The 23,023-nt window shown below is 46.8% G+C and overlaps 1 protein-coding gene across 2 annotated transcripts in view; it reads left to right on the top strand.

The window, feature by feature from the left end:
• The window catches only part of Sap47 (Synapse-associated protein 47kD), a 54,710-nt gene that overhangs the window by 26,802 nt on the left and 4,885 nt on the right, over positions 1 to 23,023 (top strand). The window contains exons 5-9 of one of the 2 annotated variants that reach the window (XM_076904616.1): positions 16,184 to 16,324; positions 17,350 to 17,489; positions 18,127 to 18,263; positions 20,762 to 20,932; positions 22,012 to 22,322. In XM_076904616.1, the coding sequence (XP_076760731.1) occupies positions 16,184 to 16,324; positions 17,350 to 17,489; positions 18,127 to 18,263; positions 20,762 to 20,932; positions 22,012 to 22,016 (594 nt within the window). In that variant the 3' untranslated portion in view covers positions 22,017 to 22,322. Of the gene's footprint in view, positions 1 to 16,183; positions 16,325 to 17,349; positions 17,490 to 18,126; positions 18,264 to 20,761; positions 20,933 to 22,011; positions 22,323 to 23,023 lie in introns of those variants that run through there. The other variant, XM_076904615.1, reaches the window with a different exon arrangement.

Below are 23,023 nucleotides of genomic sequence, written 5' to 3'. Positions count from 1 at the left end.
CTTCAATATTAGAGGCAAAGTACGTCCCAGTTTTCAACGCGACCGACATGTACCCGCCGTTGAATGCGGTTAGTTTTTGCGGTCAGCTGCGCGTCACGATGTCCAGCGTCCGCTGGTGACAGGTGTCCCCCGTATAAACGCGAGTAGACACCCCTGGCCGAGCTTTGAAACCCGCCCAGGAGGCTCGCCTTGAACTTGAAACACGTTGGAGCGTGTGACGCGTTTTCCGTTTAGTCCGATTATTGCGCGTTGCAACGCTCGTTATCCTAGTTCGTTTGGCGTTAATTAAATCTCACCTCTCCCTTTCCATCCGCCCCCTTCCCCCCCCCCCCCCCCCCCTATCCGGCTCTGTTCCTCGTCTAGTTTCCCTGTCCCGGGAAACCTGGCGCCCGGGCAACCGTGACATCGGAGTTCGACTCTGGAACGAAAACACGGAAACAGAACACGGGCACGCGCTAAACTTTCTCGAGGTCATCGCGAGAACCGTCGAGCTTTTCAAGGTGAAACGCGCTAACGGGATTCCGATGGAACGTTTCCGCGAGAACGAGCACCCGCTCGAAAACGAACGTTTCCACGGAAGTTCCCAGACGCAGACCAGGGAAAACAGCAGGACGCACACAAAACAGACCCTTGTTTCGACTGTTTACCAGAAGATACCCTCCGCTGGAAGGAAAGCTCGTCGTTGTAATTAAATAAATTAATTGGATGAACTTGAAACCGGAGTCTGGATGGTAAACATTTTGCGCGGATTTATTGCTACTTCGTCGTTGCGAAAATATTAGTGGACTCGTGGAACGTTACGAAAAACAGAGAAGCTCTGTAAGCTACGAAGCTTAGATCAGCCGTGTGTCCGGTTAAAGCAATCGACCGGTAATCCTATCAACCTCCACCTATCCCTCTTCCATTCTTTTACGTCTGGAAACACACCCGACGTGCATACAGTTGCACTTTTCCCTATCGTAACGTGTCTCCATCTTCAACGGACCAGGGAACCTACTCAACCAACCACCCCCGAAATCAACCCCTGCGCCGCGGCTCGTGCAACCCAACGTCCTCACGTTTCTCTGGTAACCACGATCGAAGTTGGCTGGCTCGTACCAGCCGCTTTTACTAGCCTCGCCAATCTTCCGCGGCCATATTACAACTAATCCGCACGAAACGTCGATATCGAACCGGGAGGAATGTCGTCGTGGCTACCGGCTAATAAAATCGCGGCGGAAATTCGGTGGAAACGAAAGACGGGTACGAAACGGGGTTGAACAAACAGGCCAGGAGTATCGACCGACCGGTAGGGTTGTCGCGTTCGATCCGGCGAGGCCTCGCAGGGGCGAAATAAAGGCGTGGAAAAAGCGAGAGCAGCGATAGGGTCGCTACAAATGCCCGAGCAGCAGCTAAACCCGTGCAAACACCCGCGCGCGGTTCTCCATGGCCAAGCACGACGGTCCGGGACCACTTTAACCGCTATCACCTACCTGCACACACTCGAGACCGCGCCAAATATCCGCGCGTCGGCCACTTCACTCGTGCCTCACCCCTAACGACCACCAGAGGGTGGGGTAGTTTATTATTTTCGCAGTTGTACGCCGACCGTTCCCACGCGGCACGAATGTTACGGCTTACCCCGCGACCTGGATAATGCCGTTCGTACGTGGCGTTCGTAATTCAGCGTCGTGACTTCTCTCTCCGCTTGGAAAGAAAATTTCGACTCGTAAGGGTGGAAGTTTTAAATTATGGATTCCTGGGATGGCGTGGGCGATGATCGATATTCGAGTATATTTAGGACGGTGGAAATTGCTGTTGCTATTATTGGTGTATACGTCCAGGAGGCTTTTAACATCGTAGAACGTCGATTCTCAGATGTACGGTGGCGGTAGAAATCGGAGTCCATTATAGTCACATCCACCAGCCTTCTCGAAGCTCTAATTCTGCGGAGTATCGCGAAGATAGGAGCTTCGATAACCATTGCGCCTCATTAAAGGGATAACAAATCCGCGACACAATGCGCTTCGGGCATTATCTTTTGTTCGATAGCACGCTTATTGTTAACCTATATCGAGTTTAAGGGCGGTTTAGTATCGATTCGCCGTAGTCGAACGCGTGTACCAGAACGAATCTATTTCCGCGTTGGATTATCTCCCATCGCGAATTTAACTGGAATTCATAAATGTAATTGAAACTCGCGGAGCCGACGTTCAGACGATCCCAGCAAATTGCAGTCTGACATCGACAGATCGATCTTGGGATTGTTAATGTAGATTGCATCAATTATCCGTCGTCCCACGGTGTGAGACGTTCGAGCACATAACTCGTGTACCACGGATGTCGCTTTCACCGGCTCGTTTTAACGTATTGTGCCTGACTGCTGTAACATGTACACCGATGTTATGTCGGTTTCGTGTACACGCTTCTGTACAAGCTACCTCGCTCCAAACGGCCAAAATTGTGTCTTTCGACTGTTGCCGCTGCACTTTGGGAAGATATCTGCTGTTTAATAGCACCGAGGGCTTGTAACTTCTGGCTGCGTTTAATTCGAGCACTTTGTTGCTCGTTGCTTGTTGGAACGCTCAAGTGGGCGTACCAGAACGAATTTTAAACTCGAAACACATTTACAAAAACCGAGTCGTCTCAAAGGAAAAAGAAAGACCAACGTATATACTTAATATAGGACGTGGTATTTCAAGAAAAGAATTCGCGGAAATAGCTTGCGAGTTTCCCAGGATGTGGAATATCAACTTTAAAAAGAGCCATCCAGTTTCGCGGAGTAAGCACCAGAGAAGAATCGATGAAAAATTTTTTAAATGTCACCACTGGCATTTCCCTTGCTTACTTTCGACGTTGTTTCCTCGTACCCACGCCACAATAACCGTGCATCGTAAAATGGCTCGACAACGGTCTGTGAAAACGATTCGCAAGCAACGCGAACAAAGAAACAACCGATTCTCCACTTTAAACACAGTGTCCAGTTATCCAAGAGACGCGGACCATCGCATTTTATCCTTTCCAAACCATCCAGGAGGTCTGCACAGCTGTCCCATGTTTGCACGCACGCTGTCATAGCCTATCCTTTTGCATAAAGCACGTCATGCCATAATATAACTCACTTCCGTGGAGCATTCAACGTCTCTGGTAACGTGGGTGGTTCCGAAGCGTTCGTCGAAGGGCCAACCGAAGAAAAGAGTGCGGCGCCAAGAAGATACTCTGAGAACCCGCCACCTTGACGCAGCAACGAGAAGATCAAGGGGGTTACGTGACGTCACCCGACATTCATCTGGGTCAGGACAGGCTGCGACCTAGTTACAAACCATGCCATACCCTTCCGCCTCTCTCGCTCTTTCACCCTCGCTTACACACGCACGCGAGTTTTCCACGGTAACTGAGATTCCGCGAAGAGAAGAGCGATGGTTCCTCTAGAGGAAACCGAAATTTCGTTGTCGTTCGTGACCAGGAAATTGAATTCGCGGAATTCCTTTGAAACGCGCTCGCTATGCATCGCGCAGCACCCATCGCAACCCCCTCTGTCTCCCTTGTCTCTCCCTCTGCGCTCGTCTGTCAACGTATATCAGTTTATTCGCGCTAATTCGTAACCCAATGTTGCGGTCACGTCGTGATCTATAACGCATGCGCTTATTAGTGTGCACCCGACGTTTTGGACTAATTGCTCTCGAGTTACCTTTGCGCGCGACTCTCCTGTCGTTTGATGTTGCTGCGAATTTCGTTGCGCGATCGCTATACAAAAAACTCTCACTCCCCATTCACTCTGTTCGAGTGGCCCGATTCTCTCTTTTCTTTGGACAAGAATTCGGTGAATTTTCTCTAGATTTATACGACCGTGAATCACTCGCAAAGAACCCCGGTGGTCTGAAAAAACAGAATTCGATATGGCCGGAAAAAGCAGCTCCGATAAATAAATCGAAATCCACAGGGCGAGGGAAAATAAAACAGCAACGAGCCGGAAACATCGATTCGTTTGAATATTTCACACATCGGAGGCTCTTCCCGGTGAAATGGTACGCTTGTACAGCTTCGAGAAACACCCTTCCGGTGTTCTCGTAAATGAATTTCCACTTGTTAAATACTCTGTCTTAAATAGAGTAGAAGAGGATTTTAGAGTGGATCGCAAATTCGAAATAATCATTTTAAATTTAAAGGGTGTTTCCTTTAAGCTAGCAAGAGGAGAGCTGGCAAAATATTTGAGGAGGAACTAGCTGGTTGATTCATCGATTTCGCACTAATCTAGCGGACGTAATCCCATTCGAAAGACGAGTTTTACAATGGCGCGGTCATCGATTTGTCCTCGACTCCGTTGCCCGAGTGCCGACGCGAACGATTCAGCCGTTCGATCGTTGCTGTTCCCTCGTCCTTCCTTTCATTGCTTCCCTTCTTTCCGCTCTGCTCGCTCTGTTTTTCTGCGCACGCGTTTTCTCGTTATTCCAGCGACAATTTCCCCCGAAAAACGCCGCTCCGACCACTTTTCCTCGAAACGAGAAACGAGGCTGTACTTCCTTTTAAACGACGTTAGAACTTTCCACAGTTTCATCTCTTTGCTCTCTCGTTGTTTCTTTTTTAAACGGTCCCCTTTTTATGGAAATTGATGTAACGAGACATTTTGGAGAAAAGTTGGTTTATTTCGATGGGTCAAGTTTCTAGCAAAGCGAATATTCGAAGTTCGCTTAAGGGCCCGTTGGTCGCAAGCTTCACTTCTTTACATCCCCGTGTTCATTAAAATATAGTTTGCATCGCCAATTAGCCTCCGGGTTAGAATTCTCTTAATTATTTCTTTTCTCAGTCATTTCTTTCTCTTCTCAGTCATTCATTAAACGTTCCAATTAAGGGACTACGTACTGTGTCGTCTGTCCACCTTGCAAGTTTTAAATGCCAGCATGATTTTTACGCGCTCGTGATAATTATCTGAACAACCTGAAAAGTCACCGTACTTTAATTTTATCACAAAAATGACGAATTTCACTACCATTATCACTTCGTTTATTTATCAATTAATTCAACACCACTCGAAATTGCACCATTTTAATTAATCCTCCATATTCCGACCACTTCGACCTCGACCTCGAAGCTCAACGCACCTAATCAGCTGCACAGCGCGCCAAAACACTCCACGCAAAGCGCAATTACGCTAAACCACCGTTCCGCAGACGTACTCCAATATAAATCAGACTTTATGCCTCTCCAAGGACCATCAAACGCGATAACTACCCCCGGTCGAACGTTCGAGTAGACATCGAGGAGACAGACTACAAAAAACCCTCCACCCTCGTAATTGGTGGTCGCCCCAAAAAAAAACCTACGAACCAACATCCAACGCACATTTCGGGAGACAATATATTTCTAGTAGCTACGATGGCGAAGCTCGCCAGAGAGCACGGGAACTGAGGCTAAGAATCTTTATGTGACACACAGGTAGGAGGGAACGCGAGTTCCCTGAAGAAAAGGGTCTATATCTACCGTCTAGACGAAAGTTCCGCCGTAAACGAGGCGCGAGAGAGCCGAGTTTCTCGTTAAGCGCCACTCTAGGCGTGTCGCGCGCCTATAATTACGCGGCGGAAGCTGCGTGTGCCCTCGCGGTCAGATAGCGCCGTGTAATAAGCGTCCAGTGGGGCAAAGGCGCGGCGGAAGTGCCGCTGGAAACGGAACTTTCCAGCAACCGGGTCACAATTGCGGTTCGACCTTGACACGATCGAATAAAAAATTTCTTTTGGACGAAAAGTGCTCTCTCTCTGTCTCTCTCGTGGATCCGCAAATAAAACGTTCGATTAGCGATGGCAGAAACGAACGATACTTTGTACCAGAAAGTGGCCACTGGTACATTCATTCAGCGAATGCGCGATTCGTGCAACGTTGAGGAAAAACGTGGAAAGAGATTGGGAAAGTAGGTCGTTTATTATCGTAACCAGACGAAGTTTTCGAAATGTATACAAATTTGCTGAAGTAAGATGGAAATAAGTGGAATGTTGGAATAAATAGAACGATTCCAGCTTTCTTCTTTTAGATTCATCTGCGAGGAATTCTTTGACGAATTTTACCGCTCAGAGAGACTTCGGATAGAGCAGCCAGGAAATTGATGTTTTTCAATAGAATTCAGGCGAGACGTGTTCGCAATGCGTTCGGAATTTCGTAAATTAGAACACGCGCCCCGTTCACGACCGAATAGCTCCCAAAAGTGACTTTAGATCGAAGAACTTTCAGACAGTTAACGCGGCAAAGAGCACGGCCAGAGTTCCGGTGCATCGAACAGGACGCGTACGTCAACGAAGTTGTCACACGAACGGGGCGATGCAACGACGAAAGTTCCCGGTGAATCGGAAGAGTAATCGAGTTTCCGTGCTTGGATAATGGCTCGTCGATACCGCTAACGATGGCGGCCGATGCAATTTCTCTGGCGCATTCTACGTCGCCGGACAGAATTAATTCGACGTTCAAAAGCAGTGCATACCTCGCCGCTCTTATTATTATTCCTATATCACGGCCATTTAGGAATAAACCGCGGATGAATCAATGCACCATAAATAAGAGAAAGCCAACGACCTCGATATCTTCAAAACCTTTCTCTTTTCTCACTTTTTTGCATTACTTCGCCAAACCTTTAACAGACACCGGAAGTCAGACGTGGGAATTCCCACAGTGGAGCTTCTTAAAATTTGCAGTCAGGGTCACGAGAATCTCGTGCTATTTACCTGGCGTTTCTCTCGTTCATTGTCCGTCCATCTTCTCGCCGTCCAGCTCCTTCGCAGCTTATCTTTTTTTTCTTTCTCGACTCTCTTTCTCGTATGCTTAAGGGCGTTTCTTTGACGATCCCGTGGTGTAATGGCTGTCCGAACTAGGTTAAACTCCGGAGGCGAGTGGAACCGCGGATCTTCGGTAATCGATGAGTCCGGACTGCGTGGAACTCGGTCCAATAACGAGTTCGCGGCACGAAGAATGCCGGTGCACGCCGCGAATCGTTGCTCGTCCAAGTATCGCGAACGAAATTGAGCGAGATCAATCCATAGCGAAGGCGTTTCCACGCCAGTTGCGCGTCTAGGCGTCGAGTGGTTCTCTCCAGTGTCCTGAAAGCTCGACAGTTAGAACTCTCGCAACGGAACCGTCGATCGATGCGCTTAAACAGGTCGGTAATTCAAATCGACGTCACCGACGTCAACGAGCGGCGTCCAATTTTCACGACGATCGTTAAGTATATGTTGGAAATACATACGCGCGGCTGATATATAGCTGTTATTGTTTCGCGTTTCGCGTTCGCTGATAAACGATTATTATATCAAAGTGCCGTTTGCGGCAACGCTTTTACGAGCTAAGAGAATACCGTGTCTTTGCTAAACGACCTACTTTGAACGGAAACTATTCTGGACCGGGAGCGTGTTGTTGCTTTCATTTATGCCACCGTCCGCCACGAAGCATCTTGCATGTACACGATCGCATCCGTCATGGTTAGCTGGCGTTGGCTGACTATAAACGCGTCGCTACTACTGTCCGCCTCGTTTCGCGCGCTCCTACTACTACTTATATACCCGACGCTTATTAAAGGAACTGGAGGACCAGCAAAATTATTTCCAGCCAACTTCCTACAACATTAAACGAGGGAAACGCTGCCGCGAAATGTATAATCTTCTTAAATATTCGGACAGACGAAGAATAACAGCCTTTTAAACTGTCGACAAGTAGGGAGCCACTAATTAGAGTCAGAGAAGTTTGCCAATACTTGACGTCTGTTCCATCGAATCGCGACTGAAATAACGACACCATTATCTTCGCACACTTGATATCGCGACGGCAGGAAAAGACGTTACAGCACGGTCGTTCCGTTTCATTGATTTTTCTTCGTTGAACTTGCCAGTCTGACCACAGCCGACCTATACCACTGGCACAGTTTATCCCTCGGTCTTTCCACCACGATTAACCGTACCTCGCATAATTGCGCGATATTGTCAGCTCGATTTCCGCGTACCCCGTTGATTACGTAGCTTGTCGTTTTGCCAGCGAACGTCAACCAACTCCAGTTCGATCGTAGCTTCGAATAACTGTCCGATTCGGGCTGGTTGGATCGTAATTACATCGTACGCGCCGCGGCCGGACGTTATAGGCCGTTCAGACATTAACGACGAGTGATTTGTCGTGTTTCATTAAGTCGCTCGTTAACACCGGCTAATGGCGTAACGCGGTCCCGCGGAAGAACCGTCGAATCCAATTGTCGGAAATCCGTTAACCTTCACGTGGGTTGGCCTGTCCCAGTGCCATTTCGACTAGCTTCCGCCGCGGCAGAAACGCGAAATATAATTTACAGTTTAATTAATACGGCCCACTATCGGGGCGCGGAGCTTAATTAGGCGTTTATTTCGTTTAAAAATCGATACCGTAACCGTGCGAGCCAAAGACAATAAAGCGCGGGGGAATGCAATAAGCCGGGCGACATTATTCGCGGAGCCACAGCTGCGAGGAGTCTCGTGCCAATTATCAGGAACGAGCGAAGCCCAGCCCAGCTGGAGACGTTATCGAGGCTCTGTAAGAAAATTATCCGAGTGGATTACAAGAAAGCTAGCAGACGTTCCTGACGGGGGGTCTTCAACGGAGATGTCTGACAGTGTCTGAAGGAAACAGAGAACGCCACCGATGTATACGGCTACGGTGCGAGCGAGAGGAGGAAGGGAATGGACGAATAAGAAACGGCACTCCCGCGGTTCATCCCCTGGGACGAGCAGAAAATCGTAAATGGAGCTTTCTCTATCAGCGGCAGATATTACGTCAGGGACGAGCCACCGCCATCTCTTTGGCACTTACTTCACGGATCAATAGGCCTGTTCTTCTCGGAAATGTCTCTTGTCACCGATCGCTCCGCTGGAACACTCCCTGCTGACGTTCTGTCATTCGTCTGGAGACGACTCGTCGATCAGCTTCCCTTTCAGCGTCAAAATGATACTATTATTATTTTATTATCTCATCCGTGGCTGAATAATAGTCGATTATCTACCATTTCAACGGAAAAGAAAACAGGTTATGATATCTAATACACGTATATCATGATTCATTTATTTCTAGTAATTTCATCACTTTTTAGATCTGAAACCAAATTGAACATTATCGTTTTTCTTTTTTTCATACTGATAAATTCCATGGCGAACTTGCACTACCGTGAATTTGCATATTGCAATTTAACTCGAACAGGTTTCGAGCGGAACGTGCCGAAAGTTCAGCCGAGAGAAATATAAGTCGGACGGACCGTCACGGATCAATAAGTCGCTCGGTTGCCGTAACAGACTTCGTTGAGCCGCTCGAAAATTCCACCGCACGGTTCTCCTTCCTACCGCTGGATCCTCCAACCGCAGCTGAAAAAAACCCGTATTTTTCAGCGCCCGTTCGGGCGATGCCGTGTACAAACGCAAGGGATATAAAATGATTAAATGCGGCCAGGCAATGTGGCGAGTCCATTACTGTCAAGGCTCGCGCGTGGATCAATAACGACTTCTGTACTCGCGAGGTTCTTTCGCTGTTAATCGCCTCGCGAAAACATTTTCTTACGTTCACGTCACCTGTGTTACGAGAGCAATTTACACGAATTGTACTTGGTAACTGGTACAACAGCACACTGAATGCCAACCGATATATCCCATTTCACCTGTCCAAACCACTCTGGTCTCGTACCTTCGTTCTGATTATCGTTCAGTATTCATAGCAACTAGACATCGATCACACCAGCCGATTTTCACTCGACTTCCCATCGAGACGACCCCTTGCTTCCTCCACACGCTCGACTTAGATGGATATTTTGAAATGCGTGCATAAAAGACGCGTCACCGCATTGTTCCGCGAGTACAAAAGCTCTTCTTGTTCTTGTTACGTTTCCTGCCATCGTCCCACGTATTCGTGTTTGAACTTGACTTCAACTTCGCCGCATTGTCAGCATGAAACCGGAGCCTGAGTGTTCTTGACAGCGAGGAACGAAGTCGCCCGGCGTTCCGATGTTTCCCTTGGAGAGATGCTACCCCCTTTTACCGTGTTCCTCTTCCACCGTTTACATCCGATGCATCCACGTTTGATAGACAATGTTATCCCATTGATTCGTATGGTAGAGGGGCGAGCGAATTACGCAAAGAACGACGCCCGATAGATTAAACCCGGCGAATGGAAAATAGGTCGTTACGCATGTGTAACAGAATTCAATAGGAAGTTTTTTAGGTGAAGGTCGCCAAGGGATTGTTCAGCCAGCTCTTGTCCTCATATCGTAGTGCAATTCCAGACCGGGAGAATGGAATTAGCGTTAATCAGATCTTATCAAACCCGAACTGTTAATAATCCATATCGCGGCAGCGTTACATCCGAAGCTTTGCTACTTTGCGCGTTGCGAATCCCTCGGAAAAACGAGATTATTCACGGCCGTCTGCGTGTTTTCACCTTCCGCCACCTATTTGGCTGCACTCGAACCTAAAAGCTGCTGTAAACTCCGACCAACGATGGTGGTACTTTTCGCTCTCCGTGAGTAACTCGCTCGATAAATTTTCCTCGAAGGTTCGACTCCGTCAGAGATCGGTCGAAGTCACGGTGAACGTTGGGAACTGAAATATGGAAAGTTCCACGACGAACCGGAGGGAGCTATCGATTGTTCGAATTGAACCTGGCGTCTGCCAAGTCACGCTGCGACTCGAGTTCCGGTTTAATAAGTATCGCGAGGTTTTTACCAGACGTGGCACGTCTTTGTTCCGCGAGCGGTCGGATTTTCGGGACGTGCCGTCGTCGCATCCGACGCGTTCGCTCCATCGGGAATTGGGTCGTCGCAGGAAGGACGAACGAGCACGTCGGCGAAGAATCGCCCGTTGAATGCGCGATCGTTTTTAATGACTCTACTGCGACGATACCGGCCCTGTGCAATAACACGTGCCATTTGACAGCTGTCCCGATATCGATGTCGTCGTTAGACGTCGGAACGGATCCGTGAACGGAACATCGGTCGATTGAAAGGTTGTCGATGGCTACGAGGCGTGAGAATGTCGGGAGACAATGCCAGGAAGAATGCCGGAAATCGTATAGAAATAAATGCTTTCACTCGACACAATAAATAAAAGTGGTACTTTCTGGCGGGGAGCCCAGCACGGCTTAATCGACCTCTCTGATAACCGACAATAAGATAGTCGAGAGGAAATGATGCTCTCACCGATCACCTGCTGTTTCAGTAGCTCTCTGTAGCTTTCTGAGGGAATTTGCTGAGACAGTAATCTTTTGATCAAATGGATATATTTAAATGTCAAGTAATTCGTCCCTGAAAGCATTGTTCGTTGAATAAAAATACTGCTTTTTTTATGTCGAGACATACGACGCGGAAAGGACTCTTACATCGATCTCTGCTCGAGCTGATATCGAGTTCTACGACTCGTAAGCTCCTAGCATCGATTCTTACGACTCTGCTCCTTCTAATATTGGGACCCTCGACGTCGCAGGATTTTTATGTAGGTCTTTATGACTCGATTGCTGCATTAATATGTCTCACGCGTCTCCAATTTCTATAATTTTATTAAAACTTAGTCTCCACGGTCTTCTTCAAATTGATACGAACTTCTTAACACGAAGATCCGAATGAGAAGAATCAAATTAATCTATTGTAGGTATATATATTATCAGAATCTATTAAAGTTCTCCTCGTCTATCACAGGAACCAAACTCTCAACTTCGAACGATACGTTCACCGTACCCCTTTTTACTCTCAAAGCTTTAATCCCCAGACGGTAATTCCATGACTGCGAGACGACTTGGCGGAAGCGAGGATCCACCCTGCATTCTAGCCACGTCTCCCGTCGTCGCGTGACCGTAATACAGGACTCCACGTGAACACGATGCTCACGTTCTCTCACGATCCGGCGAGCTTCGCGATTAAAATCATTTTTCGTTAAGAACGTCGGCCCATTCCCCGCGAAAGGAAGAAAAAAAGGGATCGCCAGGGATGTAAAGCGAAATGTCCAGGTGAAATGTGCCGCCGGCAGGAGTACTTTTCCGTGTTACCCGTGAAAATTCCGAATTGCACGAAGCCTCAGGCGCGTCCCGAAAGGGACAGAGAATATTATAATTACAAATCCAGGATAATTCCTCCCAGTCGGAGAAAGAGGTGATTTACCGTAGCTAATTAAATGTCGGTGCACTTCGTTTTATCGCGGAACGAGGTCGTGACAGAATCATTTTAACGAGACTCGAAAACAACACGGTAATTAGCGCAGCAAGAGTGGGCACGGTCGCCGTTTAACGTCGATGAAGTGGATGCGGCGAGACGCGGCGGCGCCAGAGAAAAAAAAGGAAACAGGGGAAAGAGAGAGAGCCCAGACACGATTTTTCAAGACGAGAGAAAATAAAAATGTTTGCCCGCGTCTCCGTAAATTAATCGCGTCGAAAGGTTGACGCTGCGTCTATCCGTTGCATCGTCGACCCGCTTTCTCGTCTGTGTTTTTTTCCAACGTGCGCCGCGTCGCTTCGAGATCAATTCATCCTGTAAACGTAGACGAGAGAGTGCGGTTTTTCAATCGTATTGAGGCGTATACACGCCAGCGTGCGGTGGGTCCAACGGTGGGTCCAGGAGTGGTATCCACCAGCCAGCAAATGTGAAAGGTCACGTTGAATGTTACGTAGTCTCATGGCCTCTTGCGGCTAGTTTTCCCCATTAATTCCTGCATCGATATCATCACTTTTATTATCGCGAACGTCCATACACGGCTATGCCAAGAGTAAAGCCAGACAAAATGCATTTATCGACTAGACATCTATATTACTACCGTTTTCTCTGGTGAATCGAAACTTTAGTCAAAGAAACAAGTAAAAGTCAGCAAAATCTATAAACGAAGCTTCCTTTTCGAGGATGATAGTTTCGAATACCTTTCATCTAGACTCGCAGTAATAGTACAAGTTCATGAACCGTCGGAGTATGAGCTTCGATGAACTTTCGTTTCTCCTAAAGTCATCCAGTTCGAGTTACCTTCTAATACACCCTTTACGTGCGTTCCCTTTGTGATCACGGATACGGAAAGAAAGATACATTTCGTGTTCGATGCCAACCCGAGGCCTCTGCCCGGAAGGTAGTATTGAATCTCTCGCAGACGCTATTTCATTTCTCCAGCTTGAGCCGCGATCGACATCGATTTATCGGACACGATCCGCCAGGCCAAAGGGTATTTTTCCAGCTCCCCGTGTAATGCTCCACGCTTCCGGGAGTTAGGTCGTCGATATAGTCGGCTGTGCCGCTAAATCAAATTCGTGGGGACCACAGACGCCGGGAATCCTCGAATAGTCAAGGCAGAGGATGAAGTCGTCGAACTGGAGATTAATCCGGAGTTCACTTCTTGCGGCTGATATCCTGGACCCTCGAAATGCCATTCCATTCCGTATAATCGTAGCACTTTGACGTCTTCCGATGATTTCTCGGTGAATTGGGAACCGTCCGGAATGTCTCCTGAATTTTGAAAATTATTTCACGTTTCAATACCGGCAACCTGCTACGACAGAGTACAGTTTTCTGCTCGTTGATCTTTGGCTTTCGGCGCAACGCTCATTTCGTTGATTTATGAAGATTACGCCGTTAGTCTGCAATTTCTCGTATCGATCGACGCGACGGAAGCGATTCACTGGCTGGCATCGTATTGTAATGTTAAGACCGGTTCCCAGTACCATGAAAAATTCCCGTTCGTACGTGGAAATAGCCTGTAGGCACCACCCGAGGGTCGTAATGACGTCATCATATATTCGCGTGACCAGCAGTTGTAAAAATTCACCGGGGACGTGTACACAATTGTAAAAGAGTGACGCGTGCTCGTCTACGTAGTGTTGCTATTAAAGTAGACCGTGTTTTCTGGGCCACTGTCGCGCAAATTCCTGGGATTGGTGTGGAAAGGGCTAAAAATTGTTGCATCGCTCAGAATGGAGTGAAATTTGTCCAAGCGCACATTTCTCATGAAACGGTGTGTGTACATGAAAAATATATTAGACACACATTACATTCGTTTCTACGAAACGTTAAAATAACTCGAACAGGAAACGTCGGGGAGCTATGCTTTCATATAATTAAATTTCCGTCGACTTGCCAATCAAGTCCTATTTGCATTTATAAGTATCTACACTCCGGATACGACACTTCGTTTCTCTAATTAATATGATTCAGAAAATGAAACGAACAGAAAGAGAGAATGAGAGAAGAAGCTATATGGTTTCACTGAACCAAGTAGATCGTTCTGTCTGTCAGTAAGTCGTGGTTGTAACGAACGTTAGATCAGATACGTGCGCCAGAGGCTACGCATGGAAGGGTGTAAGGAACAGGGAAAAATAGCACTCGATCTCCGGGGCAATTTCTGTGGGCGACAAAAGTCGTTTATTCAACGACGAGGGATTGGTGCCGCTTAACTGGCGAACTTCTCGAGCTCGAAACAAAAATATCGATCCTTCCGCGAAACCGGCGTGGTTAAACGAAGAATGTTGCCGCCGCGATTCCGATGCACTGTCTACGCGAAATGGAGAAAACTTGCTGACCTAAATACGATTGCGATAATAAGGGGGTTCGAGTAATCACCAATGGATCCTGGCGCCGTGGGGTGCCCTATCTTTAATGCATTAGCATTCCTAACGGTTCTCCTAGTTGAATTTAGCAGAGTCAGAGGTCCTTTGCGACCAGGGTTCTCTTTAAATTGATGTTCAGTGGTTTAGAAACTAAAGTTGAAAATCACTTGCTTTCGTTTCTGTCTAGACTGAGCGGTGGAAATAAATGTACATCGGTGATCCTTTTTATCAAGCAATTTGATGTTGAACTTTACTAATATTGACTCGATCGATATAGGAGCTGTTATTTGATCGAGTACTTTGTCCCAAAGTTCTTCGAGTCATCGGTACGATATCAAGAACTTGGTTGATCCAAGCACAAGCGCCATATAACAAGAGCGCGGGTCTAATTTGATCCCTGGTACTAGAACGACATCGGTTTCGTAAAGTCTACCGCATAGTAGATCGCGTACTTGGAGTTGGTATCGGGACCATCGAGTCGAAGATCGTCAAGAACTTCGTTGACCCAAATACGAGCGCGATAATAGGGGGGTTAGTCTGGTGGAGCTTTGGCTCAGGCATTCGCCCCGGCTTTAATCCTTCTGGTTGCTCCGTATCCCCCAAGATCTCTCGAGCCATCCATTTTTCTTCGTTCTTAGCTCAATCCTCGCCCATTTGTTTCGCTGTACCATTGTCTATACCCGCCCCCTCTGTTCTCGTTTCACACTCGTAACCCCTTCTTTGTTTTCATTTTTATTTCCTTTCGTTTAACCTGCCGGACAGCTGTTCCGCCGGCTTCACAAAGGGGTATTTTATTAGACACTTTATGAAGCCCTCGGCTGCAATTTAGAATAAGTAAGCTCTTAATAACGTGGCAGTAAATCCTGCGAAGCCAGAGCTCCTTCGAGAAAGGCTACCATAAAATCAGACTACGTTTCCGCCTATCCAGCTTCGGTGGAAATCTAATAAACAGTAGAAGGTCGTATAAAGCCGCTCTGATTGACGCCACCTTCTCACGCGACTGAATAAGATACGATCTTGACGTTTTTATTCTTAAATAAGTCATAATACCTGCAGTTTCATATTTTATACGCCTATATTTCTTACATACAATTTGATATTGTGAAAGTGAAAGGTGCAACCAGACTAAAAAAAAACACTTTATCGCATAGGTATTAACAAACTACACAAGTTAAGCTAATAATTGCACTAACTGTAGAAAAATCTGAAAATAATACTGGTAGACGTCCCCACGGACTCAGGTATTTTAAATACCACCAAAGCGACGATTCCACGCCACTCCGATCGCTCCGTTCGACGTTCCATTCAATTTTCACGAGACTCCCGAATCCAACGTCAGTCTCGGTGCTGGCGAAGCGATCGATACGATCTTACATTAGCCGCGCGACGCGACTATCGACAAAAATACGTTAAGAACGTTCTAATTAACCAAGGGGTGAACGAACCCTGAAGCGGTTCGCGCTTTTCAACCGGGGCGATAGCTCGTCGCGTGGCGTGAATGGAAATAGCTGTTCACGGCTATTCCAGAACGGGGTCCGCGCGCGCTCTGTTCCATCGATGACACCGTTAATTGCACTCTGTCCCGTGGCACTCGGCCGTCGCCGCGGTGTCTACGCGACAGCTGCTCTCTAACGTGGAATTAATGCTATTCCAGAGATTGGTCGCCGAGCTGAACAAAGAACAGGAGGCGTTCATTGCCAACAAGCAAAGCGGTGAAAAGGGCGAGGCTGTTGCACCGTGGGTCGGTGCGCCGAACGAGGACGTACTGCGCGAGGAATGCTTATCTCTGTCGACGGTGAGTAATTCCACCTTTCCCGCCACGCTCTCCCTATATAGAGAGAGAGAGGCTCTCCTAATGTCCTCGTGGTACACGTCGCGAGAATCCCTCGGTAAACGAACCTGGAGCACCACGAGTGCCCCGAAATCGGATTTCTTCGACGCACAATGGACTTGTGCACGCGTTTCGAGTCTGCATCGTATAATTTCCGTATAATCTGATGAACAGAACGGGACGCGTTGTATATATGGAGATTTTTGACACGTGTCTATATATCTAGCCCGTTTAAACTAGCTTTTATCGCGCTTTGAGGTTTGGAGCCGGGGCGATTAGTATTTGGCGATTATTTATGCAGATGGACACATTGATATGCGCAAGTTTAATTTGATTCGGGAATTAATAATACGTATTAATGATAATGTCCTGACGGAATGTCACGGGGGCTTTGAAATTGCGCCGGTGTCAATTTATGTTAATATCATGGGACCGAGATCGGATATAATTGCCCGCGGTTTCATTCGACATGTAAGACGGTTCAACGAAATTTTGATTAATTATTCAGATTTTTCGAGCGCGTTTAACCCAGCATTCAAACAGAGTAACGCGAAACGAACGTCACGAATGATTGTCTGGATACAAATGGATTCACCTAGTAACAAATTGGCACTATCGATGACTGCGCAATTGCGCTGAATAAAATGAGCGTTTCTTTTGCTGTTTAATGCAAATGCCCTGTAGATGTGATCGCGATTAGCGACATTCGCTGAACTTACAATTGGATTTCTCCGGCTAATGGGGTATTTGTTCCATTAAGCCGAATCGATCGTTCTTTAATTGGATCTCGTGGACCAACGGCGTATCGTTAAGGGTAGATATCAATCGGCTGGTGGAGGCTGGGTATACGTACGTTCGATATTACCAAGTTCCTCGAAATGAATCAGTCACGGTGACTGATAGGAACAGCGACGGAACCACTCGACCGTGTAAAACTTGTTACGTCGAAATCTGAAAGGAAGTCGGAAACACGTGAGCATTGATTTCAGGACCAGCGTAACTTCTTGAGGCCCCCACCGGAGGGAGTCGATTTCCCGTGGGACTTCGAAGCTGTGCAACCGATGGCACAAGCCACCCTCGCCCTTGATCCCAACTTGGAGAGCATGAGGTTCCGATTGGTGCCCAAAGAGTGAGTTATCTCATCAATTTTTACACTTGACATTTCGTTTATGTTACGTTAACGTTATCAGTATTTTCCAGTAATTTTTCCACGGAATTATATGTACAGTCTTCCAACATCCACACCCGTAATCTCTACCTCAAGCCTCTATCTTTCCTAATTGCACTCCGTCTCGACATACCTCGAAAGCGGATCTGAATCTCCAGGATCTAAAATCTCCAGAAATATCCGTAGAAGTATCTCTAAATCCCATCCAAAGATACGCAAAGTTATGGTCGAGCCACGGTGCTTAATATACCACGAGTCTCAAGTTGGCCTGGCAATCCCTCGAAACGAATTTGCGGAAGTGGCTCGTGAAACGAGCCCCTGTACATATAATTACGTTCTATCTCTAGACACATCGGTCCTCGAGGTCGATACGCAACCGTGCTCCACGTTCCCAGCTTCCGTTCGCGTATACGCGGACTCGAATCGATTATTTACCCACGGCCTAAATTAAATCAGTCCACGGTGGTCTGGCGTTAATTGGCAATTTCCAATGCGACGTCCGATTACCAGGCATCGGAAGTCAGACTCCTCTCTGTATCGACGCTCGTGAGACCGTTCACGCCTCGATTAATACGATAACACCGGCCGTATCGTCTAGAATATCGGAAGAGAATTTCTGGCGGAACTACTTCTACCGGGTCTCCGTTCTCCGTCAGAGCCATGAATTGAACACGATGGCCAACCAGACGGAAAACTTGAACCAAACCTCCACCGGAACCGTGGATCAACCTGAAGGTAACTCGAAACGCTGACCAACCTCTACATCTTGCTTATCCAATATTATTCCCGTCCTTTTTGAATTCATTATTATTCGCTCGATAAATTTTTGCTATGCGATATTACGATCGTCTCTCACGTTCGACTCTTGCGATCGGAACACGTTTGCCTTGGCCAATTAGAACATCTGCGTTGTTTTTTCCAAGAAATATTCATTGATCGATCTCATTAAATGGTCACATGTAGTAGTCAGTAGTGTTTCTTGTACATTTTCTTGTTCGATGGAATTCGAGAGAATTTATTGAGACACTGTCGGGAGTGGTAAGAAGGTAAGTCAAGTTTTGAATCGTATGGAATTCATTCACGCACATGCCCATAAAACAGACACGAATATTTCTCGTTTTCCACGGTGAAATACAACGAAGGTGTTTTCGATGGTCAGGTTAAACGAAACACTCTGCGCAACTCGGTGGCTGATAATTCACGCGGGTTAGAACCACCCTCCTTTCGTACATCTCGTTAACCGTAAGACAGTAAATCGTCGGAGGGTAGAGCGACGAGTGGTCGTTACATAATTCAAAGGATGAAGTGTACTCGATTTCAGCAACCGGATAAATGAAATCCATGTTTTATGTAATCGAAGTTACGCCCCAGATGAACTAATCAAATTACCGACTCTCGTAATTGATACGCGAAAAGGAACAGAAAGTAGAATCGAATGCCTTCAGAGAACAGCACCGTGCTTTTCAACGGTCGAACAGCTTCATTCGGTATAAAAATTTCGCGCGTTAAAGCGACGAAAAAGAGATGGGGCAAAAACGAAAAGAAAACCGACACAAAGGACCATTGCAATTCGATATTCAGCCATCGACGTTATTCCATCGGAAAGGGTCGATCGTCGAGCCGTTTGCGGAACGTACACACATAACTTTCAACTTTTCCATTTATTTCCCTGTTGTATGTACGTTCCTTGCCTCTTAGTTTGCATCGCAACTTCGAGTCGCTTGATTCGTCGTTCCCCTAGCTCGAAAAGTGGCACGGTAATTTCCGAATCTCCGAGACGAGCGAATCCTCGCCTGATTGTCGCCATAGTGGTGCACGACGCCTTATAAACGACACCCCTCCGCGATGAAACATCGCGCTGGAAAATTATCGGTGTCGGGTGAAACGCTTACCAGGGCGTCGCGCGCACAGTGGTTCACGGTCGATCTACGGCTGGTTCGACGTCTTCGGAGATGAGAATCCCACTGCATGGCACATCTCCTAGTTTTATGCGTCGTGTAGATTTATCTGTTCGCCGACGAGCCGCGAGCAACGTGCTGGCGCATCCTCTAGCCGATCGTTCGATTCTCGTATACAAATTTTTATCGTGGAACATTTGCACGAGACGTCGATATCGTTTTATCCAGCTGATACCGGTTCTAAAGTACCATCAAATTTCATAGATTATTTACGCGGTTTTATTTCATAGACGTCGCGACAGGTTTTATTAAACCGTGGTCGCTGAAAATTTATATCGTTATGCTCGCCTCGCGTCAGAATTATGAATGCCGCGTTAATTCGCGATGAAACGATAATGCTCGATGAAATGTGAAATACGCGCTTCGTTCGGTGGCGAATCGAGGACTCGGTCGGCACGCTGGAAAAAGGCATTGCTCGGAGTGGAAATGACGGAATCGGAAGGTGGAATCGAGATAAACAATGGAAATGAGATGAACGAACGGGATAGAACGAAATACGAGCACCTCTTCCAGCTCGGATGCTGAATAGTTTCTGAAATACTGTCTGATCCTGAGAATGATCGTTGGCGAATGAGAATTCGAGGCGATCTTCTAGGGGCTGTTCACCCTTCTGCGTTCCGTCGACCGTCTCCGGCCCAGTTTCCTGCTCTTTCTCTCTCTCTCTCTCTCTCTCTCTCTCTCTCTCTCTGTCTGTCTCTCTCCCTCTCTTTTATTAAATGAGAATTCGATCTCAGCCACTGCTCGCTGCATTTCGAACGACGACTTCCGCTCGTTCGGAAGTCGAGCGACTGAGAGCAGGATGTTAATGCCCTGCTGTCTGGTTAAGTTGGACTTGAAATTCGACCATTTCGAATTCGAAAGTTCTGAGGAGATCGAGTTTGGCATTCGTGCAGATTCTTTGTTTGTAAAGTCCGTCTTTTTATTCCATTACGGTCCAAGTTAAACTTTATTAGCGGATAAATTGTTTGCTTTCTTTTTTCCAAAGTAGATTTCAGATATTTTTATTAGACAATTTATTTAATTAATTCTTTGCTGATTTCCTTTTTGAATAAAAAATTTTATTACAATGTTAAACTATCGAAAACGTAACGAAATGCAGCGAATTTCGGTACAGTGAAGCTGAAATCACGCGCACTGCACCAAGTAGCCGTGAAATTCAACTAACAGAGAGAAGAAAGGAACCGGCCACATACGAGCATAGCAAATTTAGAAGCTTTTAGCATTAGGCAGAACCCATCCCTTCTAGTTTAGCCGTGAGTGTTGTCTTGCGAACAGTTCAAGTGACCACCGGACAAGAAAGCAGCGGAACCGTGACGACCGGAAGTAACAGCGCGTTGGCCGATTCGCCGGGCCACGAATTCGTGTCCGATAGCATGAGGGTCTCGGACACGGACCTCGAAGAGGTCCGAGAAGGCATGAAAAAGCTGGGAATGCAACCACCTAAAGGTTAGTTGATCGTTGGTCGTCGTTTAACCTTGCCTTTCGCCAATTGGCTACGGTACAGAACACGAAACACGACTTTGATCAATCGTGGCATAATTTGCGACTGAAAAGGAAAAGGGAATTAGTTAGCATTTTTTTTTTTACAATATACAAATGAAACTTTTTATCGAATGTGATAAGGTAAAGAGTGAATCATTTGCCACGAGGTTACGGTGCTTCTTGGTTCGTGCAACGTCCTCGATCGAACCACCCTTGGAAAGAACCCGCGCGGTGCACGTTCACTCGAAATTGTTCTGTACACGTGACACAGTCGATTAGCCATGGGAATATAGAATGTTTGACGAGATGTACGCGCGTGTTTCTCCGTTACGACCACCAACGAAATTTTCGTGCAACAAATATACATATACGGTTAGAAGAGGAACGGGCTCTTTTAGTTTTTATTCGTTCGTTCGCCGCGCCGGTGCCTCGATGAATATTCATTTCGTCGATGCGCTGTAAAATTGCGAAATTCGTATCGCGATTATACCGAAAACGAACGAGCCCTTTACATCGAATCTATGATCAGACGGAATACGAGTTATCGCCGATGCAAATTGAAATGGGAAATTAAAAAGAGACGTTCCTCTTTGATCGCGCGTCATCCATGCTCAAAACACAAGGTGTCCAAAGAAACACATCCCTCGTGAGTATACCCGTGAATGAACGTCAAAAATTGAAGAGTCGATCTGTCGATGTTCCACCAACCTTTTTCACCAGCGTTTAGCTAACCACGTTACGTCACGTTTGTAGTCTGTGTGCTCGTTTTTCTTGTATCGTGCGAGAGCAGCTTTTCCAACTACTCCTCTGAGTGTGCTTGTAACTCTAGTAAGGAATTGCTCGTATTAGATTAGTATGTAGCCTCTCCTAGTTTTGTTGTACTTGTATTCTCGAAAGAAAGGGAGAGAGAGAAAGCGAGGGAGAGCTAGAAAGGGAGAGAAAGTTTGTATTGCTTGTCGTTCCTTGTTTGAACCCTGCTAGTCTGACTTTTACGATGCCTGATGTGACTAAACGACCGCTTTTCCATTCTATTCTGTCAACAGCCTAAGAAGAGGAGAATTCCCCCCGATAAAAAAAAAGCATTATCCAAAGCACACCCCTCAGAAATAAATACGACAAGCTTCTTTCCCCGTCTCGAAGACCGACGTTGAGCTTTTCGGTTCTCGTCCACGATCTCCTCGAAACCCTCCCCCTCTTGTTTCTGGTTTTCGTTTCTCTGTTCTCTTTTCTTCCGCTCGTTCTTTTGCCACTTTTCTGTCCCAGTGTAATAAAAATACCGTAACGACCGCGCGCGACACCGTCGGACGCTCTCACGGGACGAACGATCCACGCGGTTTCGCTGACCCACCCCTTTCGCTTGTCCCGTAACTTTCGTTTTTCGTTCACGATCGTTTCCCGTCGTTTACCATAATTTTTCACCTTTCTTTCAAGCCCCAACAACCGTCGACGCGACCTCGTGCCACGCGCGCGTACCAAACCGTTCGACTATTTTGGGGGGTGGCCCGCGTTTTCGTTTCTCCTCACCGACTTCGTCGTCGTTAAGTGTACTCGATGTTAGGTGTACTCGTGACTGCGACTACGAACTCGCGAGACGAAACGGCCACGCGTTGTCCTTTCCTTCTTTCGTTGTTGCTATTACCGTTGGCAGGTAACAAATGCATTTTGGGGAGAAAAAAGAAGAACATGCAGCGAAAGAAACAAATAGAGAGGATCAAAGAAAGAAGTAGAGGGTGGGGGTGGAGAACAGGCGAATATAAAATAGTACGTGGTTTAGGAGATACGTCGGATTTGAAACATGAACAAAAAAGCTACACGTAAACCGATTATAGCGAGTAGTGATACGCGAATAATGACACGCATGCTGAAGGGAGAGCGGGAGAGAAAGAAAGGGTGAATGAGAGTGCAAGAGTGTGTGGATGAGCGAGCTAGAGAAAGAGTGATAGGACGCTTATCTTTCGTGGAAAGAACGAAGTGGAGAGGGTAAACAAAAAAAAAACAGAATCTTTGGTAAAAAAGGAGAATATGAAAAAAAAAAATAGAAAAAAATAAATCGTG

This window comes from Xylocopa sonorina, chromosome 11 (genome assembly GCF_050948175.1).
Source record: "Xylocopa sonorina isolate GNS202 chromosome 11, iyXylSono1_principal, whole genome shotgun sequence".
Taxonomy (NCBI): Eukaryota; Metazoa; Arthropoda; class Insecta; order Hymenoptera; family Apidae; genus Xylocopa; species Xylocopa sonorina.
Note: the sequence above shows the minus strand (reverse complement) of the source record. Positions and strands in the feature narration are given on the sequence as shown.